Genomic DNA, 27,086 nt, shown 5'->3' with positions numbered 1-27,086 from the left:
CTCAGACCTCACGCTCCTTGCGACAGCCCCCCCCCCCAGCGATTCCCCTGAGGAAGGACCTTCTTTCTCAGGGACGGGGCACCATCTGGCAGCCGCAACCAGACCTCTGGAATCTCCATGTCTGGCCCCTGGACGGGATGCGTAAGACCTAAGCGGTCTACCATCCGCGGTGGTAGACACGATCACTCAGGCTAGGGCCCCCTCTACAAGGCACCTGTATGCCTTTAAGTGGCATCTGTTCACTAAGTTGTGCTCTTCCCGATGGGAAGACCCCCAGAGATGCGCAGTCGGATCAGTGCTTTCTTTCCTGCAGGAGAGGTTGGAAGGGCAGCTGACCCCTTCCACCTTGAAGGTGTACGTTGCCGCCATAGCAGCACACCATGACGCAGTCGACGGTAAGTCCTTAGGGAAGCACAACCTGATCATCAGGTTCCTGAGAGGCGCCAGGAGGAATGGTCTGAATCCCTCCGGGCCATGCCTCGTTCCCTCATGGGACCTCTCTGTAGTTCTTCAGGGTGTACAGAGAGCCCCCTTTGAGCCTTTGCAGTCAGCTGAGCTTAAGGCACTCTCCTTGAAGACTGCCCTCCTGACTGCGCTCACTTCCATCAAGAGGGTAGGAGACCTGCAAGCGTTCTCTGTCAGTGAAACGTGCCTGGAGTTCGGTCCGGACTACTCTCATGTGATCCTGGGACCCCGACCGGGCTATGTGCCCAAGGCCTTTTAGGGATCAGGTGGTGAACATGCGAGTGCTGCCCCAGGAGGAGGCAGACCCTGCCCTATCATTGCTGTGTCCGGTGCGTGCTTTACGCAACTATTTGGATCGCACGCAGAGCTTTAGAATCTCTGAGCAGCTCTTTGTCTGCTTTGGTGCACAGCAGAAAGGAAGCACTGTCTCCAAGCAGAGGATCGCCCACTGGCTCTTTGACACCATAGCTATGGCATATCACGCCCAGGACATGCCGCCCCCGGTAGGGCTACGAGCCCATTCTACCAGGGGTGTAGTGGCCTCCTGGGCCCTGGCCAGGGGTGCCTCTCTAACAGACATTTGCAGAGCAGCAGGCTGGGCAACACCCAACACCTTTGCAAGGTTCTACAACCTCCGTGTGGAACTGGGTTCGTCCCAGGTAGTGGCACGCAATACAAGCGGATACGCCCAGGATAGCCGGCTGGGTGTATCGCTTGCACATAGCGCCTTCCACCTCTTTTGAGCTGAAAACGTGTGCCATTAATTCCCAGTAGTGTTCACAAACTATGTTCCCTGGTTGACTTCCTCCGAGCCCTGTGGCAGTCGAGTTTTCGGAAAGACTCGCTGCCGGCCCAGTACATGTGCTAACTAAGAGCCCTGTTCTGGGGTAGGTGCTCAGCATGTGGCGGTTCCCTGTAAGGTAACCCCATCCGATGTATATATTCTGCTAATTCGTTTCCCTGTTGGCAAACTACGTCTTCCTTGGGCAGAGCCCCTCTGCCCCAGTCTCTATGTTTGTAGTAACTTCTCCCCCGTTGGGTAGGATCTACCTTGAGACTCTCCACTTGGTCGTCAAGACCATGTGACATATTTTTTCCACTTAAATATCCCCCCCTTTCTTTGGGTGAGGTGTGGTCTCCGCGGTGTCCTCCCCTTGGGAGGGACACCCCCCGACTAGACCTGGCGGATTTTCCTTAGTTGTCAGTTATAATCATCAAAATTAAAAGAAATAAACATTTGAAATATATCAGTCTGTGTGTAATGAATGAATATAATATACAAGTTTCACTTTTTGAATGGAATTAGTGAAATAAATCAACTTTTTGATGATATTCTAATTATATGACCAGCACCTGTATGTGTTACAGTGATTATACCGAGGTTAACAACATCTTACTTTGGGAAGATGTGTGAATGGCTTTCGCTGCAGATGGTACAAGAGTGAATTGGCATTTGAGCGTATTTTAGTAGATTTGATTCCTTTTGTAAACCAATTAAACAAAACATTTGTCTGTCTCAAGGTAGGTGGAGCTCCAGGACACCCCTACTGATGATGTGGACCAATGGCAGTAAGAAGGTGTTTCACAGCCAGTAAGACGTTTTCCTAAAAGTGTGCCCAGGCGAGCCGTTACAAATCACTAAAACGAATGCAAAAACGTTTTGGCTAGATTTTGTTCTAAATGACGTAACACTCATTCGTTCTTTGATTTTATAGGTAGTATACCGGGGCCTTAAGAGGATTTCAGGCAAAATTTTTAAATAACATTGTTTTTTGTTTTCTTTTTTATGAAGCCCCTTAAAGGACAGGAAGGGATTTTATTTTCTGAAATAGTTTTGCCTTCCCTCACAATAGTTTTATGTTCTCTCACAAAAAGTTTGGCATTCCCTCGCAAATATTTTGGGTTTCTTAGCAATAGCTTTATCCATCCCTTATGAAAATTACCCATGGTTTTACTACAGTAACCATAGTTAAACCTTGGTATTTGTAGTAAAACCTTAACCACAAAATTCACCATGGCTTTACTACAGTAACCATATTTTAACCGTGATATTTGTACAGGAAAACAAAAACTAAATAGTAAAACCCTAACCCAAAATTTACCACTGTTGTACTACATTAACCATATTTTAACCATGAGATTTGCAATAAAACTATAATAGTAATACAGTAAACCATATTTTAACCATGATATTTGCAGTACAACTATATTAATAATACATGAAAACAAATACTTAGTAAAACCCCAACCACAAAATTTTTACCATTGTTGTACTACAGTAACCATATTTTAACTATGACATTTGCAATAAAACTATATTAATAATACAGAAAACCATATTTTAACCATGGTATTTGTAGTAAAACTATATTAATAATACAGGAAAATAAAACTTAGTAGTAAAACCCCGACCACAAAATTTACCATTGTTGTACTACAGTAACCATATTTTAACTGGGACATTTGTAATAAAACTATAATATTAATATAATATAATATTAATAATACAGGAAGACTAACTAAAATTTTTTGGGCAGAATTATTGATTTTTATTATCATAGTTTTGGTTTTCCTGTATTATTTCTATGGTTTTACCACAAATATCATTCAACCTAAATATGATTACTGTGCTAAAACCATGATAAATTTTGTGGTTATGGTTTTACTATAAATACCATAGTTCAAATATAGTTAGGCTACTGTAGTAAAAACATGGTCAGTTTTCATAAGGGATAGATAAATCTAGTGTAAGGGAACCCAAAATAATTGCGAGGAAACAAAAACTGCTGCGAGGGAATGCAAAACTTATTGCGAGGTAACACAAACCTATATTAGAAAAAAATCCCTCCCTGTCCTCTAAAGGGCTCAGTAATTTTTTAATTATAATTTAAATGGCTAGAGGAAAAATCTAAATGGCTAAAGAAAAGGTGATGGAATACACATGTACCTTCAAAGGAGAAAGATACTTTTTGGCAGCATAATGGTATAGTTATGGCATCTACCAGCGGGGACTAATGGGCCATGCTACCCAGCCAAACCTTGCCCCCTTTGTTGTACCAAAGCTACAAAGGTAAAATTCAAAGCATTACACTTTTAGGGTCTTTTGTAAATTTAGAGCACTGTTAGAACACTGAGACCAAGTAAAACAAAGAACTCCAAAGTCCCCCATAAGAGTGTCATTTCAAAAAGGTGGCGACTTGGAAAATTGCACGCTGGCAGGAGTTGGGTGTTGGTGAAGCTGGGTTGTTTAGATATAGCAGACGTTGGAGAGAGATTAGCTGAGGCTCACCTCCACAGGGAATCTCCTGCCATTGATGCTGTGCTCAGAGCCATCTGAACCATTGCTCTGGCCCCAGTGGAACTCCACCTTCTCTGCTTTGAAGCGACCTGGCAGCCCGGCTCCTCTCACAAAATAATCGTCCTTCAAGAGGATCGCCACTGTGAGGTGGAGAGAAAAGGAAGGAGGAAAAATAGGGCGTCAGTAAATAAAACACATGCGATGCAAAGACTCAGTAAGACCAATGAATTCTTAACTGAAAATAAAGGTGTAAGAAAAAAAAAACCTTGGAAGACACTTTCTTTTAGTGTTGAGTATTGAAAAGTCATTCCTATTCCCTTTTCCATTACAAAATACTGGAACCAAATTATTTTCATGATGCTCAGTTTCTATTAATGGTTCTTGAACATCTGCATTTGTTCTCAGATATGGACAGAACACTAAACTAAATGCAGTGACTAGTGCAGTCAAATTCGCAAACTAATGACTCTAACACCGTGTCCTAACTAGATGCATTCCAGCGACAAGCAGTCTCTCCATACTAGATGCGACACCGCGATATTCATTCACTAAAATTATGAAAACAACGGCAATCAAATCAAAAATCAGAACAGTCAGGTGGAACATAAATCATTTTAGCACTGAAGCAGCATAAGGGGATATACGCTTTCTACGGCAAGTCCGGAGGTGATAAAAACATAATCACACACATACACAGGACAAAATTACTTTATGAATGGCATCCTAATTTAGTCTGTTAACACTGTTTGTTCACACGGTACTCCTGTTGTTATTTTGCCGATCTCCACCTGACAAATCACTCATTTATGTCTGAAATGCTAGAAAAGGTAGTGTCCTCCCAACTATGTTAATTTTTACAGAGAAATGGTATCTGTAAAAAATTTCAGTCAAGATTTTGGCCACATCATAGTATAGAGACTGCACTTATCATAGTTACAAATAGGGCTGCCCCCTGATAGTCGACCAAACATTAGTCGATGAGAATAGTCTTGGTCGACCAAGTTTTGATTGGTCGGTTGGTCGCCGAAAAATCTCCACAGGAAACTGACGAACACCAGTATTAGCGCTGGTTGGACGCTATGGGGTAATTTTCGTTAAGCAGGGTTAGGGTTAAGCCTACACAATAAAGCAAGACACCTTGATTTCAAACTCTGAACTTTATTTTTTATTTATTTTAAATAAAAATTCAAATGAAACTGGAAAAAATAAAACGTGCAATTAAAATGTGTGTTGTTCAACTTTTTGAAAGATGGCTTTACAACAGTTGTAAACATCTCTCTGGCAAAGAACCTACTTCATCTGTGTATCCTCTACTGGTCGGGTATTTCGTTGTCTGGGAAAATACATCATGTGTGTGAATAAATTCGTTTTGTTCCCTCCTTCATGATATATATATCGCAATATTCAATTACATCGGCAACCCCTGGGGCTGAGGGATCGGTGAATATTCTTGAATATTTTGCATTGAAAATTTAATTAATTAAAAAAACATAAAACTTAAATCAAATAAATTTCTAAATTCAAATTGCACTCAAAACGAAATGGCAAATAAAATAATTGTAACATTGGTGTCTAGGAGTGGAAGAAGAAGAGAGGAGATGCAGGAGTAGAATCTTTAAATCCTTTAATTATAAACGCTGGAGTGGAACAAACGATGGAGCTAACTTCACAAGATAACAAAACAAGGAAACACTTTAGCAATACACTTCATTAACTCAATGCAACACTTCCATAACTCAACGTAACACTTCCATAACTCAATGTAACACTTCCATAACTCAACGTAACACTTCCATAACTCAACGTAACACTTCAAGGACTGACAAATGACTGAACAAAACTAGAGGGTATTTATACACAGAAAACTAATGAGGGAATGGAAGGCAGGTGAGGATGACGATGAACAGATGGACGTGATTAGAGCAGTGAATTCTGGGAAACATAGTGCAGGGGAAAACTTCAAAATAAGAGTCCTTGAAGGAAATGAGGGAGACAGACTGTGACAATAATGAAGTGATAAAAGAATAACATATATATATGTATATATATATATATACCATTCCATTTACTGTCAGGCAAGTATCCGTCTAAACATGCAGGTGGAAAATTACTTACACAAATGAAGACATAAAAACAATTATAAATGTTAAATAATAATTATAATGATGACAATAATTACTGAAATATAAATCATGGTTCATGGTGAACATGTTTTTGTATTATTTTATATATTTTGTATTATTTTACAGGCTGCAGAGTTGCGTTCACAGTGAACTGCTCTGTGGAAATGAAGCGAACTGAACTCAAAGCACCTCCTGAGCTGAGATGTCTGAGGTCATTTGCAGCATTATCATAGATGATACTATTCTCGCAAAACAAAACAAAACAAAAAAAATTCAGAAGACAGAAACAAAGAAAGAGTGAGAACCTTTTAGATGCGCGTGTTCCACGAGACTAAACGCCTCCGTATCAGCGCGTCATACTGTAACGTTTGCTGGAACGTTAGAAAGGAAGTTCCAAGAGCTGGATCTAGGTGCAGCTAAAATATAGTTTTATTAAATAAACAAAGTACAAGGTAACGGTGTAAACGCAGGAACAAAGAAAACATCCACAATGGGAAAACACAGGAACAAAGGAAACATCTACGATGGGCAAAACGCAGGAACAAAGGAAACATCTATGATGGACACTGGTAATATACTGGAGGTCAAAACACATAACAACTGACAAAGAACAAGCAAACAACAGGGCATTATATACACAATGGAAAATGATTTAATGACTTCGGATCAGGAGGCCTGGTTGGCGGCCACAAAGCTGAAACAGGATCAGGAGGCCTGGGTGGCGACCACAAACTAGAGACTGGAGCCATGGAAGACTCGGAGGGTGGAGTCATGGAAGGCGGAGCTGTAGTAGGCTCGGGGGCGAAGCCGTGGCAGGCGGAGCCATGGGAGGCTCGGGGGTGAAGCCATGGCAGGCGGAGCCGTGGCAGGCTCGAGGGGCAAAGCCGTAGAAGGCAGAGCCATGGGAGGCTCGGGGGTGAAGCCATGGCAGGCGGAGCCATGGGAAGCTCAAGAGGTTAAGTCGTAGAAGGCAGAGCCATGGCAGGCTCGAGGGGCGAAAACATGAGGCTAAGAGTCCAGGATGACTGGGAAATGACCTCAGTGGTCATGAACATGAGCAGAGTCTCGGGAACGACCTCTGTGGTCGTGGGCATGGACTGACATTCGGGGATGACCTCTGTGGTCGTGGGCATAGATAGAGACTCGGGTATGACCTTTGTGGTCTTGGGCATGGACTGAGACTCGGGAACGACCTTTGTGGTCATGGGCATAGACAGAGACTCAGGTACGACCTCTGTGGTCGTGGGAGTAGACAGAGACTTGGAAATGACCTCTGTGGTCATGTGCGTGGACTGAGACTCGGGAATGACCTCTGTGGTCGTGGCCGTGGACTGAGACTCGGGTACGACCTCCATGGTCGTGTACATGGGCAGAGACTCGGACACAACCTCCATGGTCATGTACACGGGTAGAGACTCGGAGACGACCTCTGTGGTCGTGTACATGGGCAGATACTCGGAGACGACCTCCGTGGTCATGTACATGGGCAGAGACTTGGAAACGGAAGCCTTTCTCCTCCTCCTCCTCCTCCGGGAGGCCGACGTAGGTAACGCTGGCTCTGGGACAGACGAGGCTGGCAACGCTGGCTCTGGGATGGACGAGGCTGGCAATGCTGGCTCTGGGACGGACGATGCTGGCAACGCAGGCTCTGGGACGAACGAGGCTGGCAACACTGGCTCTGGGACAGACGAAGCTTCCAGCTCGTTGGCCGTGGCAGGTGTGGCCGTTGGTTCGTTGGCCGTGGCAGGTGTGGGCACCGACAATTTGTGGGGAAGGGTCTTCGTGGCCCTATGCACCGATATCAGTGCCGAATAATTCAACTTGGAGATAAGGGCATGCTTGGAGCAATGAGTTGCAGAAGGCTGGACTGTGACATGGCATGGAGCGGACTCAGACGTGGATGTGACATGGCGTGGAGCGGACTTAGATTTGATTGTGATGTGGCGTGGAGCAGATTCAGAAGTGGCTGTGACATGGCATGGAGCAGGCTGAGATTTGGCTGTGACATGGTATGGAGCAGGCTGAGGCATGGCTGTGACATGGCATGGAGCAGGCTGAGGCATGGCTGTGACATGGCATGGAGCAGGCTGAGGTGTGGCTGTGAAATGGCATGGAGCAGGCTGAGGCGTGGCTGTGACATGGCATGGAGCAGGCTGAGGTGTGGCTGTGAAATGGCATGGAGCAGACTCAGATGTGGCTGTGACATGGTATGAAGCAGGCTGAGGTTTGACTGTGACATGGTATGGAGCAGGCTGAGGCATTGCTGTGACATGGCATGGAGCAGGCTGAGGCATTGCTGTGACATGGCATGGAGCAGGCTCAGAAGTGGTTGACTCGGAAGCTGGAACCGGGATTGAGAGAGGAGGATCCTCTGTAGTGAGTGTGTCAAGTATTAGCCTCACATATTCCTCTCACATGTAATCACCGGACTCCGGCAATTCCCTCCACTGGCGTGTTGCAAGTCCAATCTTGTATATGGACTTCAGGGACGCATCATCAAATCCTGTGTGGGCGGCAACGGTGGTGAAGAAATGAGAGTACTCCCTTATAGATAAGTCCGCCTGGCTCAGTTGCATGAAGTATGCCACTAGATCCATTTTTGCGGTCAGTTGTTCTGGAACGTTTGCTGGAACGTTAGAAAGGAAGTCCCAAGAGATGGATCTAGGTGCGGCTAAAATATAGTTTTATTAAATAAACAAAGTACAAGGCAATGGTGTAAATGCAGGAACAAAGAAAACATCCACGATGGGAAAACACAGGAACAAAGGAAACATCTATGATGGGCAAAACACAGGAACAAAGGAAACATCTATGATGGACACTGGTAATACATGGGAGGTCAAAACACATAACAACTGACAAAGAACAAGTAAACAACAGGGCATTATATACACAATGGAAAATGACTTAATGGAAGACAGGTGAAAACAATCAAGGACAGCTGGCAGTGATGAGGGCAGGGAATTATGGGAAATGTAGTCCGGGAGGAACAGATGACAGGGGAGAAACACAAGGTAAACAACAGTGAATCATGACACATACATGCGCATAGACGGCTTTTCTGTCATCTGTTCTTAATAATATAATAAAGTGTTTCTTCAAGCGTGTGTCTGTGTGTCTACGGGCAAATTATTGGTAATATTAATTTGATGATAATAATAGCCTAATAATAATAATAATAATAATTTAATACATGGGAAAACGAGCCAAATATCATCTTGACATCGTCAAAGGCATCAGCTATTGGCGATCACTCTGACCATTGTCCATCACAGAGATCATCGTCTGTTGGCACAACCCTAATGTGCATTTCTCTATAAATTAACTAAATGTTCAGACAGTCTCCTTGCTGTTTTTTTTCCCGACACATTCAGAATCATTACCACTTTTGCCGGTGTCACTGCAGCTCGCTTCGTGCATGCGCTTGTAAATTTTATATTTTAAAGGCTCATTATTACGGTTTAGTATTTCTCTGTAATGAAGAATTGAGTTAGCAATGTTCCTTATAACATCCTTTCTCAGCCCTGGAACTCAAACCATTTTCTGATGCCCCCCAAAAAATATATTTAAGTAATTAAATTAATATCATAAACGTACGACTAGTCGACTAATGGCTTAAATTAATGCCTACTAGTCAACTGGGAAAATCTTTGGTCGGGGGCAGCCCTAGTTACAAATGATTTGCTCTTATCTGACCATGGCTGCATCTCTTTTCTAGTGCTTTTAGATCTTAGTGCTGCCTTCGACACCATAGATCACAGCATTCTCTTGGATAGGCTTGAGAATTATGTTGGCATTTTTTGACAGGGATTAGCATTGTTTAGGTCCTATTTCCGACCACTACCACTTTGTTTGTGTTACCTTTCAGATCAAGTAGAAGTGTGGAGAGCCACATGGCTCAGTATTAGGTCCTCTGCTTTTCTCATTACAGTATATACACTTTCCTGATTGACAATTTCAGAAACCATGGAATTAGTTTTCTCTGTTATGCCGACGATACTCAAGACCTGATGAAATTTCACGATTATCCAAGTTAGCAGAGTGTAGAAATAATATCAAAACTTGGTGGCTAGAAATTTCCTATTACTCAATTCTGACAAAACAGAATAATTATTATATTATATTATTATTAATTATTATACCAAAAACCTCAAAAAATAAGATGCTAGAATATAATTTGTCTCCAGATGGATGTACTGTTACATCGTCTCCTACATTTAAGAACTTGGGTTTAATGTTTGATAGCAATCTATCCTTTGAAGATCACATTTCCAATGCATGTAGAACAGCATTTTTCCACCTCAGAAATATTGTTTATTTATGACACATGCTCTCTGTTTCTGAGCTGAAAAGCTAATTCATGCACACATGACCTCAAGACTAGATTATTGTAATGCACTACTGGGTGGATGTCCTGGAGGTTCAATAACTAAGCTTCAAAATGCAGCAGATTGAGTGCTGACTAGAACCAAGGAATATGCTCATATCAGCACAATTTTATCGTCACTAAATTGGCTACCTGTTAAGTTTCAAATAAATTTTAAAATTAAGGCTTTGAATGGTCTAGCTCCTCAGTACTTAAGCAACCTTCTATCGCATTATAATCCATCATGTTCACTACTATCGCAAAATTCCCATCTGTTGATGGTACCTAGAATATCAAAATCTACATAAATCTATGACATTACATAAATCAACCCAATCTCATTAAAATATATTACAAATTGGCTATTTCATATGATTTTGTAAGATTTTCGTTTGCATGAATTTGTAAAATTTCATCATGTGCAAATGCCCGGATGTCTAATGCAGAAGTAAGCACGAGTTCCGTGCACAAGGCTTCAAGGACATGCTTATTAATACTATGCCCTTAGCCAAACCCTTTATTTAAACTTAACCAATCAGTAGAGTGTGTAAACATGATACAGTGCTGTTGTGTGTGACAGAAACAAGTAATTGTCGTGTATTAGATTGAAATGATGTCCAGCGATGTTGTTGGCTGTAGTAAAATCGTACGAATTCATGTGCAGTCCTATGATAGCATACTAATTAGCCAAATTTAGAAAAGTCGTACAAATCCTTACAATTTCACTGTGAGAGTGTGTTGCATAAATAGAAACCAAGTCAAAGACAGAATGCAGTGTTGTACATCATGGCTGGTTAGAACAAAAACTCTGATTAACATGGAAAAGATACCTTTTATCGTGCGTCGTGTGGTTAGGACATGTTGTTACGAGCCAGTTCTTTTAAATAAATCTTTAAAAAGACTCACATGAGTTATTGGTATGAATCATTTTAAAAAGTCACTCTCTCACTGAGTAGTTCCTCCATCATTACTTTCCTCAGATCCAATTCAAATTAACAATCATTACTGTGTTTGTTTAGTATTTCTGTTCAGTATGTAGTTAGGACATTATTAAAGGCAGAGGGTGCCTCTTCGAAAGTATTACCGATAAAAACATTTATTGGAATTGGAATCATTAAGTGGATTGGAACCAAAATCCCTAAATTCCAGGATTTGAATCCCTACTTTCTTTGAGTTTTTAAGATTTATTTATTTAGCTTCTTCAGGGACATAGGCTGAATATTATATGCCATTCTTTAATGTTTTACCCATCACTCTCACATGGCAAATTCCAAAATGAAGTGGTAATTTGGCAGAGAGAGGACATCTCCCCCGCACACCGATTCAAATTGCTTTTTTGATTCCTTTTTTTTTTCATAATACTCTAGCCTTAACAAAAAGGGGGAACTGATAGTGAATAGTGATAGTGATAGTGACTCTTCTGTCCAACAGCATTTCAATTCACAAATTGGCCTTCACACCCAGACCAGACTTTAATTAATGGGTACGACCTTAAACAAACAGGCCTTTGTCAGACAGATTTCCTTTTCTGACTGAATTTCAGAGAGATTTTTACTTCCCTCTTGCCAAAATAGATTTGTGTTCCATTTAAAAGATCGGCTCCACTGAAATGAGGGGCCTCGCTTGTAATCTTACCGAAACAGGCTTGTGTCCCACTGCCGAAATATTGAAGCAATCAACTGGTGGTAGGATGAATCCATCACCACAGCAACATGGAGTGACTCAGAGGTGCCACGGGCAAAAGACAAGTGGACACACTTGTGCACAAACACACATGGCTGGGAAAAAACAACAACGCTCATTCCTTCTTTCAACGACTCTTTAAATTGTTTGGTCTTTTGTTGATTTTTCTACATAATCCAACATGACAGCGAGAATGGGTTTCATTAGTTATTCCAGCTCTGAGCTTCATGAGCTTCAACAAACAGGCAGGAATTAGATGGCTAAGCCAGCAGGACCTTGGAATGGCAGCGTCTGAAAACCAGGCCTCGCCTGCCAGCAAATCCTTGATCAATGCAAATGTTTCTTTAAGGTTCCAAGATCTCACAAATTTCTTAAAGTTTAATTTGCCGGTGGTCTGTGAGAACCTTGTTCACTGCATCGGACAGTCCAACAACAGACACTCACACACTCGCAGAGACAGCATCAGGACAACATATTGCCATTTATTCATTATATGCTATGTACTGTATACTGTGCACAGTGTGCACATTTTCTATATGCATGGAATACTTTATTCCTACTTAACAGGATGTACATTATTTGATCGTACTGCCAAAAGTTTCTATGCAAAATTGGATTAAAAATGCTAAATAATCATCTTTATTGCCAAGATGAAAAACGGACACCACTCGCTGAATTAAACAAGCAAAGTGATGAGGTCATGAGAGAAACGTAGTATAATCATATGACAACAATGTAGCATACTACTGTTTGAAACATTTATTGTTGCATAATCCATTCGTATACTAGTTATACTTACACTAATAGTTAATATACTATTTTTTTTTTAAATATACAGTATACTACACAGTGAGTAGCAAATAACACCATCCCTTTTTCACTGATTACTTTCTTGAACTTCTCTAAAAATTGCCAGGCTCAAGGTGAGAATGTCAAAGGTCACTTTATGTTCTGGTCGTTCATAGAGAAAATGATTTAAAACATTGATTGAGTCATGCATTATTCAGAGGTGCTGGGTCTGTAGGTTTATTGTGATGCTCCGTTCCAGGTGATTATTTCACTGATAAAACACTCACGTGTCAGTTATAAATAGCAGAGCAGCTCTCCATAATTCATGGGACAACAGCAGGACATTTGTCTTCCTCTGTACGGATTATGTTAAGGAGCGAAATGCAGAACAAAAAGTGTATGTGTTTACTTCCTCAACAACATGTTCTGCTGCATTATGGTATAAAGGTGCAAGACTGTAGCGGAAAAACTGCATTCTGGTGTGAAAAGTTCAGGACGTAGACCAAAAGAGAGTTTGAACACTTTCATTCAATGTAACTTATAATTTATGTAAATATAATTCAGAGTTGTGGTGCAGCAAATGGTGCACATAATACTGTATGTTGGGCCCTGGTGCTTGTATGGGTTTGAGTAATTTTGTATTCCATAGGAGTTAAAAAAGAATCCTGACATGACAGTATGTTTGATTTTTGGGTGAACTATCTCTTTAAGACTGTGTGTATTTACCAGTTTTGCCTGTATTCTTCATTGACGTCTTGTTGGATGACTCGGTGTCAAACCCGTCCAGTGTGAGTTCCTGATACTCCATCGAGGCCTTAGTGTCCTGGTCGGCTATATTGATCGGTGATTGGTTTTTCTCCTGACACTCAGGAAAAGCTGCTGCCCACCCTGAATCTGGTCCGTATGTCCCTGTTGAAGAGAAAGAGAGCAAATCAATGGATCATCACCTGGTAAACAGAATCCGAACCACTCCCAAACTCACTTCATTCTTCATGAACATCAGTCAAAACATGCTGGCACTGTACTGGGATACTGTCTGTTTTTTAGGAAAACTGAAATACAGGTTTGGAATGATATTTGGAAACATTCTTTTTTGGTACACAAAGGAAGACATTTTAAAAAAGATTTCTGCTCAGTGATGTCATGCAAAATCAGTGGATGGTGACCAACCCTTCAAGCTTCAAAATGACACAAAAGTATAATTTAAAAGTCTAAAATTTCTTCATGTGACTCATGTCTTGTTCTGAATGCATACAATAATGTTCGGTGAGAAACAAACTAAAATCTAATTGATTATTTCGTGAAATACTTGACCAACCATTGCTCACCTGTTCATGAGAGTGCACAAGAGCAGCAGTAAGCAGCTCCCACTCGCGACATGGGCTGTTCAAGTGAGAAACTGCTTTGTTTCACTTTAACCGGACCACGAGCTATTTTAACAACAGAAAAACAACACTGCTGTCACACAAACCAGAGAACCGAACTTATAAAACATGTCTGAAGAGTTTGAAGTAAAAGAGAAGATTCATTTCTATGCCCAGCCTTATTTGTTTGAACTAGAGTACTCGGAGAGAGATGGAGTAAGCGGATGAAGCCACACTCACACCGTGTCCTAACCAGACGTGACACAACATGTAATAAAATTGATCTTTTAATTAAAAAATCATCCTTTTGAAGCTTGATGAGTGGTCACCATCCACTGCCATTGTATGAAATCACTGAGCAGAATTGTTTTTCAAAATTTCTCCCTTTGTGTACCAAAAAAGAAAGAAAGTAATAATGGTTTAGAACAATACGAGAGTGGGTAAATAATGGATGAATTTTCATTTTTGGATGAACTACACCACAAAAGAGAATTTTCTTAAGTAGTATTTTTGTCTTGTTTTCCAGTAAAATTATCTCAATATTCTTAAAACAAGATATATTCACTTGACAAGAAAAATGGAATAAGATATTAAGTCTTGTTTTCAGAGAAATCTGACAAAATTAAGTAAACTTCATGCTTAAAACAAGAAATAAAAAAAATTCTGCCAATGGGGAAAGAAAAATAAACTTGTTTTCCCTTTGAAGTAAGTTTATTTTACTTACCCCATTGGCAAATAGTTTTTTCTTCTTTTTAGCATAAACCTCACTAAATTTAACTTGATTTCACTGAAAAAAAGACAAACTATCTTAGGCCAGTTTGCTTGTCAAGTAAATTTATCTTGTTTTAAGAATGTTTAGATATTGTTTTTGTTTTTTAAATGTTTTTTGCAGTTACCTTTAGTATGCGGTGAGAACTACATAAAGTACTGTATATGTAAACCATACATATAGTTAACTTCCCGAAGAGTACAAACACTGTGGCTCTGTGAGGCTTTCAATACATTGCTCTATTTGTTGTTTTTTAAATGTTTTTTGCAGTTACCTTTAGTATGCGGTGAGAACTACATAAGTACTATATATGTAAACCATACATATGGTTAACTTCCAGAAGAGTACAAACTCTGTGGCTCTATGAGGCTTTCTATACATTGCTCTGTTTGTTTGAGCATCCCACTCAGCTCAAAACAGCAGCACTGGCTCTAACAATGGCGTGAGTTTGGGGAATAACTATTTGTTTGTCTGACTAATAGAAGACAAGGGGGAGTGTTTGGGAAACCTGTTTGAAAAGTAATTGTTTTTGCTACTCCATTTGGTGACGCTAGTGACACCGAAATTATGGCAGACATTTTAACTTTCACTGGGAAACATTCAAGGTTTCTAGCACTCAGCAAAGACATATATGGAAAGAATCAATGTCGCTAATCATTGTAGAACAGATCCTTGTCATCTTCCACATAATAAAATAAAATTATATGGACATAAGTTTATTTCAGCACAAAAAATAAGACAAGCAAACAATAGAAAGATATTTTAGGAGTCCATTAAACTTTAGTACCTGCCTGTAGCGTTAAAAGCACCACTTTGTCTTTACTTACAGTTAAAGCTTGTAGTGCTGCCAAATCATAAATGTACTTTTCAGTGCAATAACCACATTTTGATGAGACACTATAGTGCCAGAGAGACATATAGTGTGTATATGTCTGTGTTCCTTCTTTCTCAGACTTAGTGAGAGGTGAGCAGTAGTCCACAAACAGCTAAATAGAAGGTCCATCCCTAATTGAAAGCAATCCTCAGCTACCGGCCCTTAAGATGAATTTGTCTGCAATTACCCCTGCCCCGCATGCATCCGGAGCAATCCAAAATGCGTATTTTATCAAATTAGGATTCATCCTCCTCAGCCTCTGCCATCGCTGCAGCTTTGGGGCATATTGATTAGACAGATCTGTGTTTCATATGGAGCGTCAGAGTGCTATAGATCCGGGCAGTGCTGCTGGGTAATGAAAGCGAGCGAGGACTTGTGTGTGAAGAGATTACTCACTCCTTAATGCAGCCCTAACACAGTTAGGAAAACTGCACACGCAAACGTAATCCCAACCACACCTCAGGATACGCGACTGAGATGAGAAAAACAGAGGTGAGAGTACATAACCCTACCTCCGAGCAGAAAAAACAGAGATCGGTGATGTTTCTCTTTTGTTTGTTTTGCTGGCTTTATGGGTTTATTTGTTCTATTTTACATTTGTTCAAGCATTCTGCTCTATCCAGTTTGCATTTTAGGCCCAAAAAATAGTCTACGCACATTTAAACGTGTCGCAAACATCTACCTATGCAAGCTCGATTTCATGCGTTCATTAAAAGAGTAAATTTACCTCAACAAGTCATGTGATAAAATAATTAACTTATAACAGGACAAACCAGCAGACCAATGTCATTGAATATCATCTCAAATATTACTCTGCTCATTATAAGATGCTGGAGTCAAAACCTATCATTTAAAAGATTGCAGAATTTTCCCAGAAGTGATGATTTGTTCTCTTGAACACACAGGATGGAAACACTGCCTTATTCGCAAAACAAATAGTTTTTGCGATATTCCGATTTTTCACATAAAACATGACTTAAATTTCAATCATATGCCTTCTGAAAACTTGGAATATGATGCACAAGTCCCATGGACTTCTTTTATTACTTTTTGGATCCTTTTTAAACTTTAAAGTGAGTCACTATCAACTGCCACTGTATTGAAAAGATGGACCAAGGCTGGGGCCTGGGTAGCTCAGCAAGTATTGATGCTGACTACCACCCCTGGAGTCGCGAGTTTGAATCTAGGGCGTGCTGAGTGACTCCAGCCAGGTCTCCTAAGCAACCAAATTGGCCCGGTTGCTAGGGAGGGTAGAGTCACATGGGGTAACCTCCCCGTGGTTGCGATTAGTGGTTCTCGCTCTCAATGGGGCGCGTGGTAAGTTGTGTGTGGATCGCGGAGGGTAGCATGAGCCTCCACATGCGTAGTCTCCGTGTTGTCATGCACAACGAGCCACGTGATAATTGACTGTGTGGATTGACTGTCTCAGAAGTGGAGGCAACTGAGACTTGTCCTCCGCCACCTGGATTGAAGTAAGTAACTGCACCACCACGAAGACCTACTATGTACTGGGAATTGGGCATTCCAAATTGGGAGAAAAGGGGATAAAAAGAAAAAGAAAAGATGGACCAGGGCTGCGTTTCCCAAAAGCATCGGAAGCTTAAGTTGATCGTACAGACCACTGGTGCCAATGGTTTCTACGATCTACTTAGGCTAACGATGCTTTTTGGAAATGCAGCCCAGGGTATTCATTAAAATATCTCCTTTTGTGTTCTGCAGAAAGAAAGTCTCATGTGTTTGGAACAGCATGAGGGTAAATTATGTAGTAATGGAGCAAATTATGAATTTGTATTATTAGGTGAACTATTCCCATCTATCAATTTAGCCAGTAACCCCTCTCTTCTAGTAAAAAAACACTGCAGAGGCAGGTACATGGAAAGCTATCATCTTGTGGATGGAGGGGAAGGTTCAGCCCATTCCAACATTAAATGGTTGTGAGAGATATCAGCCTTGCTTTGTTTTCTTTTATCCTTCATTCTTCCCTCCAGACAGAAAGAGAGGGAACACTGACCAGTTGTCAATTCAACATTTTATTCACCTCTGACCCTTCTCTTGGCTCTATCAATACCTTTTCTGTTTAACGTTTCCTTTTTTCTCAAAAAAGAAAAAAGTTGATGGATCACACGAAATAAGATTATATCGAGACACATGACTAACTTTTCTCTGAGAACACAAAACCACTCTCTCCATTTTCTCCCTTTCAGATGGTGCTGTTAAAGAACTGTGAAAGCTGGGGAGGGATACATTTAGAACTTAATCCAGTTCTCAGTTTCAAGAATTTGCTAAAAGCCAGTCTAGTGATGCTCTTTAGTCATATCAAATGAATGGAAACAAGGGTATAGACATGAGAGAGTGAATCACAGGGGTTATGAATCTGCAGTACCATGCCAAAAAACATGCATTTAAGATATATGGGATGAGAAAGGAAAAAAAAACAGGGTGCTGAAAAATAATTTATTGACAATAAATAACATTATATTGTGTTGCCCTCATTGAATTCATTTACATGCACACAAATATGCTGATAACTGCCAAAAATAAGCTTATTTAAAAAAACAATATGACAATGCAAAAAAATCGCATTTACATGAGATTTGAAATCATCTGATTATTCTCCACTTTTGGCATCAAATTATAAACAGACATGCGCACAACACTTGCACACCGTTAAGCACACAGATAAGCCGGTAAAAACAGCATGCAACATGCAACTCGAAATCAGGGTAATGGACGAAAATCTACCTGTGTTGATTGGTTTTTACTTAAAACAATTATAAACTTATCTTAAAAGCCATTTAAGGCATAATCTGTGTCATGTAAATGCTTACTGACTGCACACAAAAACACATACAGCTCCAATTCTGAAATAAATGGCTTGATTGATAAATGGTTATTTTTGATGAATCTCTTAATACCGATTGGTGAATCGGGAGTTATTGGTCTGAATCATCTGGTCAGAAAAGAATATCATAGAGAACTGGAGTTAGGCTTTTATCACTAGGGCCCGGAACCACCCATAACGCCTTAGCATCATGGTGAATAGTTGTGCGCTGACAAGCAACACTCATATTTGCTTCAGAAAATTTACAAGTTTACAAGTTCACACAGTAAAAAGCTATCAGAAGAGTCCATCAAGAGTTAAATCCTGTGGATAACTTGAGACTGAGAAATGAGTGAAAAGAAATCAAGACAGACAGAACTAAACAAATCCTCTGGCTTCTTTGAACACAACACAAAGCATGAAAAAAAGATTTCGCATCCTAACACAGAGAGTAAAAGTGGATGAGGATTTGTGAATTCCATCCCTGCCCCCCTCTCGTCCCTTCACAACCCTTCCAAAACAAAGACATGCCACTCATAAATTCATCTGACAAATACAACCATGCCCTCATTAAAAAAAGGGAGACAGCAAAACAAAAAGTCCTTTTTCACGAAGGCAGCTGTTTTCATGCATATTTCATTGCGAATTGTCTCCAAATCTCCAGAGTTGACGCGAGTTAACGGAAAATATTACAAGTGTAAATGTACCTGAACATTGCATTCAGCCCTCCAGAGACAAAGTCATTTTCCCTCAATTAACAAAATTCTCTACACAGCTGTATAAGGTAGTGACCTAAAACCACTCAGATTGACACAGAAAAGCAAGTGCTACTGTGCGCTGTAATTTGCGACATAACCAATAGCGTGTTTGTCTACAAATCTAATGAGCATTTACGAGATATTTGCCCAATGGCAGCACTGTGACAAGAAAAACTAACATGGCTTTCTGTCTCTGGGTTTGTCTCGATCAGCTTACTAGTTCAGTAGAAAGGGCTGAACCATAGTCAAAACTGTTCCAGTGCACTGAGCATTTGCTGATGAGTATTTTCAGTTACCGAAAATGACAGCAGATCTTTATCAGTCTATCAAGTCATCAGGGGATGTGCGGCAGTACCGCTGCTCCCTATACAAATATTACGCAGTCTGCATAGGGCACCAACTCCCTAGAGAGGCACCATCTTATTCTAGGAGGGCACCAGAAACTCCACCCAGCTGCCCTTTCTAGCATGTTATATGTTATTCAACGACACGGTAAATTCTGCTAAAGTTTTAGATTTTCATTTAACAAAAATTAATTATTAATGAACATTTAAATCCAGCCTGATCTCATGAAAACTGTGACTGTGCCAACATTTTTGCAAAATAACATTACATGGTTCATTACACGTATCGCAGCATTTCTGAGGTAAAATGTACTCAGAATCTACTATATGGTGCTAAAAGCATGTTAAATGTTCTCCCAAACAGATGAGGTTTTTACGGTTAATGCCCTATTGAGTTTTAAATCAGTAAAACCTACCTTCCTAACCTAAATCTAACTGATAGTGTCATAAAAGAAAACATGAGATAAAAAACACTATTTGTGAAGCACCCCATCATTTTGTGGTGCTTCTGTAACACTTCTGTCTTACATGTCATCTCGCATGCTCTTCTTGACTTGTAACCTGCTCTTTCACGTTGCTACTGAGCAACTTGATCACACTTGAATAAGCAAGAAAATGTAGTTGTATACAGTATATAATGCAAATGTTACAATGTATCGCCTTACAAGTCATGCACTATAGTAAGTGTTTATGTCAGAATATAGCATTGAGTGTGGAACAGAGTGAAAATTAAGTGTTTATCAATTTCCTTGTGATTTGTGTGAAAGTAAATAAAATAAAGTAGCATTTCCATCCCATGTGTTCAAAATAACAAAATCATTACTTCCGCAGAAATTATAGCCACTGTGACTCTTTAATTAATAAAATACTCTCGTTTTAGAGCACACAGACACAATACTGTAAAGAACTTTGTCTCATGTCTGGGAGCGATAGCACGTCACACAGTTCTGGGAGCGCTGTGTGTGTGTTCCTCCTTCCTTATGTCTTTGCCGTGTGGATCTACAATATATTTTTCAAAAGTGTCAATAAACCTGCTCTTCAGCACAGTTCAAGTTTGTATTCGATTTATTTGCCCTGCAAACTCTATGCAGGCTTTCGATTTTCTAGACACCGTTATTTCAGAATGACCAGAGCAACATTTCAGATGCGTTGGATGATTGGTTCGCTGGTTAGTCCAGTTGCGAACAATTTATTCAAGTCACGTGAATTTTTTATGCACATTTCATCTTATCGAATAACCAACGTACAGTGTATATGTTTTTTATGTGTATTTTGGAGATTTTATTCACATCTTGGTGTTTCCATCCAAGAGTTTCTATGCAATATCCCAAAATGTGCATAAAAATACGTGGATGGAAACCCACCTTATGAGGCTGTAATGGGGTAAGGGATGGGCAAGGAGGAGGCGGGAACCGGCTGAACAGTCAACGTAAGGTTTAATGATAAAAATGAACTTAAAACAACATAAAACAAAGACACACACAACACGGCCATGTGTGTCTCTCTCTCACTGCAATGACAAACAGCTGTTAGAGACAATCATTGCCAGGTGATGATCCTTACCGTTCTCACCTCCTGATCTCGCTCTCTATTCACAAACCGGTGCTTAACCACGCCACCACCACCACAGAGGCCATGTTGTTTATATCGCTATACTTTGTCTTACATTACCCTGGTATTATTTAAAATTAGTTACGATGTGTTTACTATATTTTGCTTTAAAATATGCAGTGATTATGATGATAAATACCAGCTATGTTTTAATATGCGACCTCGTAATTGTGTTGCAGGCCATTGACTCATCCATGTCCATGTGTTTAGTGGCTCAAGGCCTTGCAAGCATCTGAATTCATGTTGATGATATACTGATTTACACCATAGAGAACTCGGCAGTGGAAGACAGCCTTGGTTTCTCTCTTTCTCTGCCACATTTACTTTAGCGGCAGGCGGTCACAAACGCAGGACACATGTATCTGTAATACAACTGGATTTACTGGGCTTGAATCCATCAGGCTCTTTGAGTGCCAGTGGATGAGAGAGAAAGGTGCTTTTGTGGTTTTGTTACTCTCTTTCTCGAATACAATGCTCAGCTGTCTAAGAGTTAACACTTTACCCACACAAAAGCAAACCCTCCTGGAGAGACACGTTTTCATATCATGCTTCAAAAACACTGGTGACTGTGATGCTAAAGGTGGACGTATATATTTATTAACACCATCTAGCAATTTAAGGTGCTTCCACACTAGAGCGTGGTGCAGACTCAAATTCGTTTTGTTTGGTTGGTGTGAAAGCTGTGGTCTGCTCCCTAGTCTGCCTGAAACAGTGGTCTATGCACAGTGCTTGGGGCAAAAATGACACTGAAAGTGACATCGGTCCCCTAGATATTTAAAATGTGGGGTCCAAAATTGCCACCATAGTTAATTCCTTTTTTAAAATTTTTTTTATTATTTTTTTGGCACATATAAAAGAAGTCTGAACTAACTTGCGGAAATGAACCGTTATTGATGATGTATAATTTGCTTACTATAGCACAGTCTAATGCATTCATCATTACTGCTTGTCTGTTAAAACTGGCAGTAGACAGGCACATATGCTATTCTGAAAACAGCCTAAGTAACATCAAAGCCACGTGCAATTACAGAATAGGCGATAATGCACCATGCGTAACGCTCATCAGATCAGTCTGTTTATTATCCCCCATAATGCACTGGACCCTATTAAAGAGGTGCTTCCTCTCACACAACATCTCCTTTCCCTAATTAGATCAATGATTGGACTTAATTACTCAAACAGACTGTGGCCTCAGCGCCAAAGCAATCAAAGTGGGAGAGAGACCTGTGTCGAGAAACTGTATCTCAGGCCTGTCATCATCTCCACATGGGCCAGTATTAGCATAACATGCATAAGGAATTTGACAAATAAAGAGCAGTTTGGGGAAAACAAACCATGGAAATAATTACAAATCAAATGGTGTAAACACAGTCGAGTGGCGCTGACTCTTTCAAAGTCTTTGATTAGTTTGAGATGCATCCCAATGAGGTGTTATGTCATTGCACGAAAGCAAAAAACACGTTTGGGATTGCAATAGCTACGCAGGCTAACAGGATAAAGGTGCTGCAAGAATTTTTTTTTATGGCATTGCAAGCAGAAAATTTTCCTATTTCCTGACAAATATCACGGAATTAGCATCCTGAAATATTACAGCTGTCACTGTGACAGCACTAGACAGTGGATCATTCAAGTTAAATGGCATATTCACCTTCGTAAGCAGAAGTTGTTAGTTTGTCCTGAGGGGGGGTGTCATTGCAGCATATTTGTGGCAAGTTTGCAGCAACTTTGCCATAAACTCTCAATTTTTGTAAGGGATCGCTTACAGCACCTTTTAAGGTACCTACGAACTAGAGATAGCTCTATGGTGAATGGTGAAATAGTTCGAAATCGTTTGCTCGTACATAGCTTCATACAAAAACACGACTTTTACTTGCATAGAGAAAAGTAAATGAACCATGTTATGATTTTTCCAAAATGTAACCCTTAACCGAAACCTAACCATGGCTTTAATATTTAAAAAAAAAATCACTATTGTATTACACGGAAGTAAGAGAAACATTGGGGGTTTCGAAAGAGCATTCTTTAAATTTTCCAAAGTTTAACCTCTTAACCAAATCCCAAACCTAAACCTATCTCTATCCTTAATAGAAAAATAACTTTTGTGTACCACTGTTACTGTACTGCTTCCCCCTTCGGGGACGGTCGCCCAGTTACAGGCCGACGCCGAAATGACGGACATGCTTTCCCGGGCGGCCGTGAGCGTCGGGCTAGAGTGGAACCCTCCGCTCTCCCCTGAACCCTCACGGCTTGATGATTGGTTTCTGGGCTCGCGGCGCCGCTCAGGCCAGTGCCCCGCTCCAGTGCCATTCTTCCCGGAGGTGCATGAGGAGCTGACGAAGTCGTGGGAGGCACCTTTTACTGCCCAAACCCGACTCCGCAGTTCCCCCGCTCTCACTACCCTCGATGGCGGGGCGGCCAGGGGCTATACGGCGATTCCCCCGGTGGATAAGGCGCTCGCAGTGCACTTATGCCCGCAGAGCGCCGCCACCTGGCGTGGACGCCCTAAGCTCCCCTCCAAGCCCTGTAGGCTCACGTCGTCCCTGACGGCCAAGGCCTACAGCGCTGCTGGACAAGCCGCCTCTGCCCTGCACGCCATGGCTCTCCTGCAGGTCCACCAAGCCAAGGCACTGAAAGAACTGCACGAGGGTAGTTCCGCCCCAGATTTGATGCAGGAACTGCGCTCGGCGACCGACCTCGCCCTCCGGGCGACGAAGGTCACAGCGCGGTCTCTTGGGCGGACGATGGCCACACTAGTGGTCCAGGAGCGCCACCTGTGGCTCAACCTGGTCGAGATGGGCGAGGCCGACAAGACACGGTTCATTGCTGCCCCCATTTCCCAGGCGGGCCTATTTGGCGACACCGTTGAGGACTTTGCCCAGCAGTTCTCGACGGTAAAGCAGCAGACGGAGGCAATCCGGCACATCCTGCCCCGGCGCGGCTCAAGACCCCGCACCCCGTCTGCTCGTCGCCAAGGGCGTCCCCCTGCGGTGACTGCACCGGCTCCGCCGCAGCCCGCCCCTCCGGCCCGGCCCCGGCGTGGAGCCCACCGCAGGAAGCCGACGCCACCCGTCTCTCAGCCGGCACCGAAGAACCCACGGAGGTCTTCGAGGCGCCCCTGAGATGGACAACCCAGGGACGAGGGAACCCACTCTCTTTTGTTGCCTTTTCGTTTGATTTCGCCGTACGCCCAAGTGGCTGCGGTACCCAACAGTTCAACAAAAGAGCGGCTTCCTTCCTCCCTGGGTCACATACCCGCTGTGTACGGTCGTCACCACGACTACCGTCCACGGGCTTTATCTTGCAGGATTGGCGCTCCAGCGGTGCCCTTTTCGCCCCTGAGCGCCCAGCTGTGGCACAAATCCACCCCCGATGTGACAGCCTCCACGGGTCGCGAGGACAGGCCTCTTCCTCCCCCGTCCCAGGCTGTTCCGGGGGTGGTCACAAGGAGCCAGGTAAGTGCTTTGATGTCCCTAGACTCAGCACGGCCACGACATGCTGTGGCACCTCGCGCTCCGCCCCGCCGTGAGGCCCCACCTGCCGGTACGTCCGACGACGTTGTCCCCTTGGTTCCCCTCGCACGGAATTTGGACGCATGGCTTGCACTTCCCAATCCGTCGCGGTGGTTGATCCGGACCGTCCGACTCGGCTACGCGATTCAGTTCGCCAGGCGCCCGCCCAGGTTCAGCGGTACTCACTTCACCTTCGTCAAGGGCGAAAATGCTGTTACTCTGCGCGCGGAAATCGCTACCCTCCTACGGAAGGGCGCGATAGAACCTGTCCCTCCAGCCGAGGTGAAGAAAGGGTTTTACAGCCCCTACTTCATCGTACCGAAGAAAGGCGGTGGGTTGCGGCCAATCTTGGACCTGCGAGTACTGAACCGGGCTTTACACAGACTCCCGTTCAAGATGCTGACGCAAAGACGCATTTTAGCGAGCGTCCGGCATCAGGATTGGTTCGCGGCGGTAGACCTGAAGGACGCGTACTTTCACGTCTCGATTCTTCCTCGACACAGACCCTTCCTGCGGTTCGCGTTCGAGGGTCGGGCGTATCAGTACAAAGTCCTCCCTTTCGGCCTGTCCCTGTCTCCTCGCGTCTTTACGAAGATCGCAGAGGCTGCCCTTGCCCCGCTAAGGGAGGTAGGCATTCGCATTCTCAATTATCTCGACGACTGGCTAATCTTAGCTCACTCTCGAGACGTGTTATGCGCACACAGGGACCTGGTGCTCTCGCACCTCAGCCGACTAGGGCTTCGGGTCAACTGGGAAAAGAGCAAGCTCCTCCCGGTTCAGAGCATCTCTTTTCTCGGTTTGGAGTTGGACTCAGTCTCTCTGACGGCGCGCCTTAAGAACGAGCGCGCCCAGTCGGTGCTGGCCTGTTTGAAGACGTTCAAACAGAAAACAGCGGTTCCACTGAAACTTTTTCAGAGGCTCCTGGGGCATATGGCATCCTCGGCGGTGGCCACCCCGCTCGGGTTGATGCATATGAGGCTGCTTCAGCACTGGCTCCAGACTCGAGTCCCGAGACGGGCATGGCGCCACGGGACACACCGCGTGGCCATTACACCGGTCTGTCACCGTCTTTTCAGCCCTTGGACCGACCTCTCGTTTCTACGAGCAGGTGTTCCTCTAGAACTGGTCTCCAGGCACATCGTGGTCACGACAGACGCCTCCAAGACGGGCTGGGGCGCTGTTTGCAACGGGCACGCAGCCACCGGCCTCTGGACGGGTCCACGGCTGCGTTGGCACATCAACTGCCTCGAGTTACTGGCAATTCTGCTCACCCTGCGGAGGTTCCGGCCGTTGATCCAGGGCAAGCACGTGCTAGTTCGGACAGACAGCACGGCAGCGGTAGCATATGTCAACCGCCAAGGCGGTCTGCGCTCCCGCTGTATGTCACAACTCGCCCGCCGTCTCCTCCTCCGGAGTCAGCAGCACCTCAAGTCGCTGCGAGCCACTCATATCCCGGGCAACCTCAACGTTACAGCGGACGCGCTGTCACGGCAGGTTCCCCGCAGGGGAGAGTGGAGACTCCACCCCCAGGTGGTCCAGCTGATTTGGAGTCGATTCGGTCAGGCTCAGGTGGACCTGTTCGCCTCCCAAGAATCCTCCCACTGCCCGCTCTGGTACGCCCTCACCGAGGCTCCTCTCGGCATAGACGCATTGGCACACAGCTGGCCCCCTGGCATTCGCAAATACGCATTTCCCCCAGTGAGCCTACTTGCACAGACACTGTGCAAAGTCAGGGAGGACGAGGAGCAGGCCATCCTGGTAGCGCCCTACTGGCCCACCCAGACATGGTTCTCGGACCTCACGCTCCTCGCGACAGCTCCCCCCTGGCAAATTCCCCTGAGGAAGGACCTTCTTTCTCAGGGACGGGGCACCCTCTGGCACCCGCGCCCAGACCTCTGGAATCTCCATGTCTGGCCCCTGGACGGGACGCGGAAGACCTAGGTGGCCTACCACCCGCGGTGGTAGACACGATCACTCAGGCTAGGGCCCCCTCTACGAGGCGCCTGTATGCCTTGAAGTGGTCTCTGTTCGCTAAGTGGTGTTCTTCTCGACACGAAGACCCCCAGAGATGCGCAGTCGGATCAGTGCTTTCCTTCCTGCAGGAGAGGTTGGAAGGGAGGCTGTCCCCTTCCACCTTGAAGGTGTACGTTGCTGCCATAGCAGCACACCACGACGCAGTTGATGGTAAGTCCTTAGGGAAGCACGATCTGATCATCAGGTTCCTAAGAGGCGCTAGGAGGCTGAATCCCTCCAGACCGCTCTTCGTTCCCTCATGGGACCTCTCCGTAGTTCTTCAGGGCCTACAGAGAGCC

At 43.3% G+C, this 27,086-nt stretch overlaps 1 protein-coding gene across 1 annotated transcript in view; it reads right to left on the bottom strand.

The window, feature by feature from the left end:
* ptprga (protein tyrosine phosphatase receptor type Ga) overlaps positions 1–27,086 on the bottom strand; it is a 413,560-nt gene that overhangs the window by 148,108 nt on the left and 238,366 nt on the right. The window contains exons 3-4 of the mRNA XM_051672679.1: positions 13,451–13,633; positions 3,755–3,903 (exon numbers count right to left, since the gene is read on the bottom strand). Coding sequence (XP_051528639.1) covers positions 3,755–3,903; positions 13,451–13,633 — 332 coding nt within the window. The remainder of the gene's footprint in view (positions 1–3,754; positions 3,904–13,450; positions 13,634–27,086) is intronic.

Source organism: Myxocyprinus asiaticus, chromosome 35 (assembly GCF_019703515.2).
Source record: "Myxocyprinus asiaticus isolate MX2 ecotype Aquarium Trade chromosome 35, UBuf_Myxa_2, whole genome shotgun sequence".
NCBI classification, from domain to species: domain Eukaryota; kingdom Metazoa; phylum Chordata; class Actinopteri; order Cypriniformes; family Catostomidae; genus Myxocyprinus; species Myxocyprinus asiaticus.
This window is presented reverse-complemented; position numbering and strand designations above follow the sequence as displayed.